Source organism: Camelina sativa, chromosome 10, assembly GCF_030686135.1.
Source record: "Camelina sativa cultivar CO46 ecotype springtype chromosome 10, ASM3068613v1".
NCBI classification, from domain to species: domain Eukaryota; kingdom Viridiplantae; phylum Streptophyta; class Magnoliopsida; order Brassicales; family Brassicaceae; genus Camelina; species Camelina sativa.
The window spans coordinates 18,722,696-18,726,319 of record NC_141889.1 but is presented as its reverse complement, the minus strand read 5'-3'; the positions used below and the strand labels follow the sequence as shown (position 1 = coordinate 18,726,319).

Here is a 3,624-nt window from a genome sequence, read left to right as displayed (position 1 = left end):
AGATCTTTGATATCAAAAACAGAGTTTAAGTGAGCTTTAATGTCTTTAATACCTTCCTGGTTGTCTCCTGAGATGAGAAGATCATCCACATAGACGAGTACAACCACTATACCTTTGTTGCTTTGAAGGCTAAAGAGAGAATTGTCCGAGTGGGACTTCTTGAAGCCGTATCCTATGAGTGTGGTGCTCAACTTGTGATACCATGCTCACGGGGATTGCTTTAAACCGTATATAGCTTTCCTTAGTCTCAATACCTTCCCGGGAGCGATCATGTCTTCAAGACCCGGTGGTGGTGTCATGTAAACCTCTTCCTTTAATTCTCCTTGTAGGAAGGCGTTTTTGACATCCATCTGCCATAACTCCCAAGATAGATTCGTAGCTAAGGATAAGACTACTCTCACCGTATGAAGCTTAGCCACCGGTGCAAACGTGTCTTTGTAGTCCTGACCATACGTTTGAGTGAAGCCGCGGGCCACTAACCGTGCCTTGTATCTCTCGATGTCTCCATTGCTGAGATGTTTGAATGTGAAAACCCACTTTCAGCTCACTGCCTTTTTCCCTGATGGTAGGTCAGCTTCATCCCACGTGTGATTACGTATCATGGCATCAACTTCATCGTCTACTGCTCCAAGCCATTCTTTGCTTTCTTTCGCTTCCTCATAGGTGTTTGGTATCGGTTGTGCGTCTAGTTTCCCAAGAAACACTTGATGATCAGCTGATAGGTGCGCAAGAGAACAGACAGCTTGTATGGGATGCGCTATAGCTTGGTTGTTGTAGTAGACGCGTTTGTCCTTCCAAGTAGACGGATGTGACCGGACGCGTGTGCTCCGACGCGGCTGTGGGACCGGTTGTGGTGCTGGAGCTGGCTCAGTCGATATTGGTTCCCCAGACGTCGCAGCTTCGACCGCAGGTTCATCTAGCCTACTATTCTCCCCCTCCGGCTCCGGAGTCACAACATCAACCGGTATTTCGGACTGTTCGGGCAAAGGCTCCGATAGAGGCAATGACGGGCTGGTACGTGAGTCAGGTGTAGAATCCTGGGACAATTGAGACGGCTGAGTGGGGGTGACTCCAAGATGATCGAGTAGGAACTTGAGACCCGCTGACTGATCCGTAGGCGTCGCCAAATCTCTCAAGCCGGCCCAATCCTTCTTGTCAAAGTAGCCTTGGTCTTCAAGAAACTTGACATCGCGAGAGACAAAGGTGCGGTTGTTGACCGGATCAAAACACTTGTAACCTTTTTGAGTGATGGAGTAACCAAGTAACATACACTTGGTGCTTTTTGCTTCCAGTTTGTTCCTTAGCTCACCTGGTACTAACACAAAACAAACACATCCAAACACTCTTAGGTGACTCAGTGATGGTTTAAATTGGTTTAGTACCTCAAAAGGCAATTTATCGTCCAATATCTTCGTTGGAGTTCGGTTGATTAGATAGCAGGCTGTCAGTACTGCATCTCCCCAATATCTCCTTGGAACATTAGTATGAAACATCATCGATCTCGCAACTTCCATCAAGTGTCGGTTCTTTCTTTCGGCTACACCATTTTGTTGAGGAGTGTAGGGGCAACTTGTTTGATGTATAATGCCATGCTTTGCTAGGTGTTCTTTGAATCGATTGCTTGTATACTCGCCTCCATTGTCTGTTCTAAACACTTTAATCTTAGCATTAAACTGATTAGTCACATAGTTTTGAAAGTTTATAAAAGCATCAATCACACGGTCCTTGGAGGGAAGTAAGGTTACCCATGTATATTTTGAATTTTCATCTATAAATGTCACAAAATACTTGTTATTATCCCCAGAAACACATGGAGAGGTCCAAACATCTGAATGAACTAAGTCAAAGCATTTTTCATAACTTGTAGTAGACTTAGAGAAAACAGTTTTACAATGTTTGCCAAGTATACAAGCCTCACAACTAGAGTGATCAAAAGAAGCATTAGGAATCATTAATTCAAGAGCCCTAGAGTGAGGATGACCTAGCCTAGCATGCCACATTGCATTCAAAGAAATTCCAAGACCAGAACTTAAAGAAACAGATTTTGGTGAACTTGGGGAACTATCTTCAAGAATATAAAGGTCATCTTTGGTTCCACCTTCACCAATCAGTTTTCCAGTCTCAATATCCTGAAAGTAAACAACATTAGGCCCAAATATAGCATAGCAATTTAGATCATTGGTAGCTCTCTTAACCGACAAAAGATTTGAAGTAAACTTAGGCATATAAAACGCTTTAGACTCTTTGTTAAACAATTTTAAGTCTCCTATGCCTTGAATTGGTATTTTATCACCATTAGCAATAACAACATTTCCCTTAGTCGGTTCTAGATTATTTAGCAAATTCGAGTTACTAATCATATGGTGAGAGGCACCCGAATCTACTACTAGGGAGTTATTAAGCTTTAGGGTAGAAAATGTTTTACCACTTGACTCCTTGAGAGCCAAGGACTTGAAGAAGGCCTCCAAGTCAGATTTCCTCACATAGTCTCCGGAAGCCGCCTCTTCACCGTTCTTCGAGAAACTGCCGGTCTGGACTTGTTCGTCCTTGGTGTGAGTCATGTTGGCTCTCAGATCTTTGTGATGGTGACTTGGACGCAAGTGAGGGTGTAGAAACCAACATTTCTCCTTAGTATGGTTCTTCCTCTTAAAATTCTCACATCCTCCCTTTGGCTTCCGATCCTCTTGCTTGAAGACTCCTTTGTTGGCCGTGACTAGCTCCCCCTTACTGCTAAACAAGCCGAGAGAGCCTTGTTCTTTTTGTATCTGTGCACACACATCATCAAGGCTTGGGAGCTTGTCTGACCTTAGGATGTGCTTTATGAGGTCGTTGAAGGTAGGGTTGAGGGTGAGAAGTAGGGCAAAGACTTTGTCTTGTTCCCTTCGCTCGTTGAGTATGGCCGGGTCCATGGTGTTGGGTCGGAGCATCTCAAATTCAGTCCAAAGTGACCTAAGCTTCCCAAAGTGTTTGTTAAACTCCATATCCTCTTGACTCAGGTCATTGATAGACTTCTTTACTTCAAAGACTCGGGTGAGGTTGGAGATATTGCCGAAAACATTCTTAAGTGTCTCCCATAATTCGCTAGCCATCTCACAATACGAATAGGCTTCTAATATGGGAGCCTCAAGAGAGTTTTGAAGTATGGAGAAGACAGTTTGGTCTTCTTGAAACCACTTAGCCTCTTCTTGAAGTTTGGCCTCTTCTTCATCTTCTTTGATGGTTTCTTTTCCATCTTCTTGAGTGACTTTCTTTGGAGCTTTTCCACCTTCGATGTGGCTCCAAAGTCCGCGGCCACACAACGCGGTTTTCGTGGTTCTTGACCACAGGAGGTAGTTTCCTCCCTTCAGGACAGTAGGGAGAACGAGCGGTTTGGTGCTCTCCATGGTAGTATGCTATTGACCGCCGGGTAAAGCTTTTGACCGGTGGGTAATATGAAAGAGAATAGAAAGCGAACAACAAGAATAGAGAATCAAGACTTAGAGATTTAGAGAATGGAGTTGGTTTTGTCAAGGACAGAAACCAAGCTCTGATACCATGTTAGAATTGCGGAAATACTACGGTAGAATTTAGAGAATAAGAAAAGAGAGAATGAAGGATAGAATACTTAAATTAGAATTGTTTTAT

General features: G+C 43.6%; 1 protein-coding gene across 1 annotated transcript; it reads right to left on the bottom strand.

Moving 5' to 3' along the window:
• Positions 1–539: 539 nt before the first annotated feature.
• On the bottom strand, positions 540–3,089 carry LOC147936252 (uncharacterized). The gene is made up of 4 exons (XM_087468652.1): positions 2,868–3,089; positions 2,294–2,765; positions 1,910–2,098; positions 540–1,315 (listed from the first exon to the last, which is right to left on the bottom strand). The coding sequence occupies exons 1-4, from the start codon at positions 3,087–3,089 to the stop codon at positions 540–542; spliced, it is 1,659 nt and encodes a 552-aa protein (XP_087324778.1).
• Between the last annotated feature and the right edge of the window lie 535 nt (positions 3,090–3,624).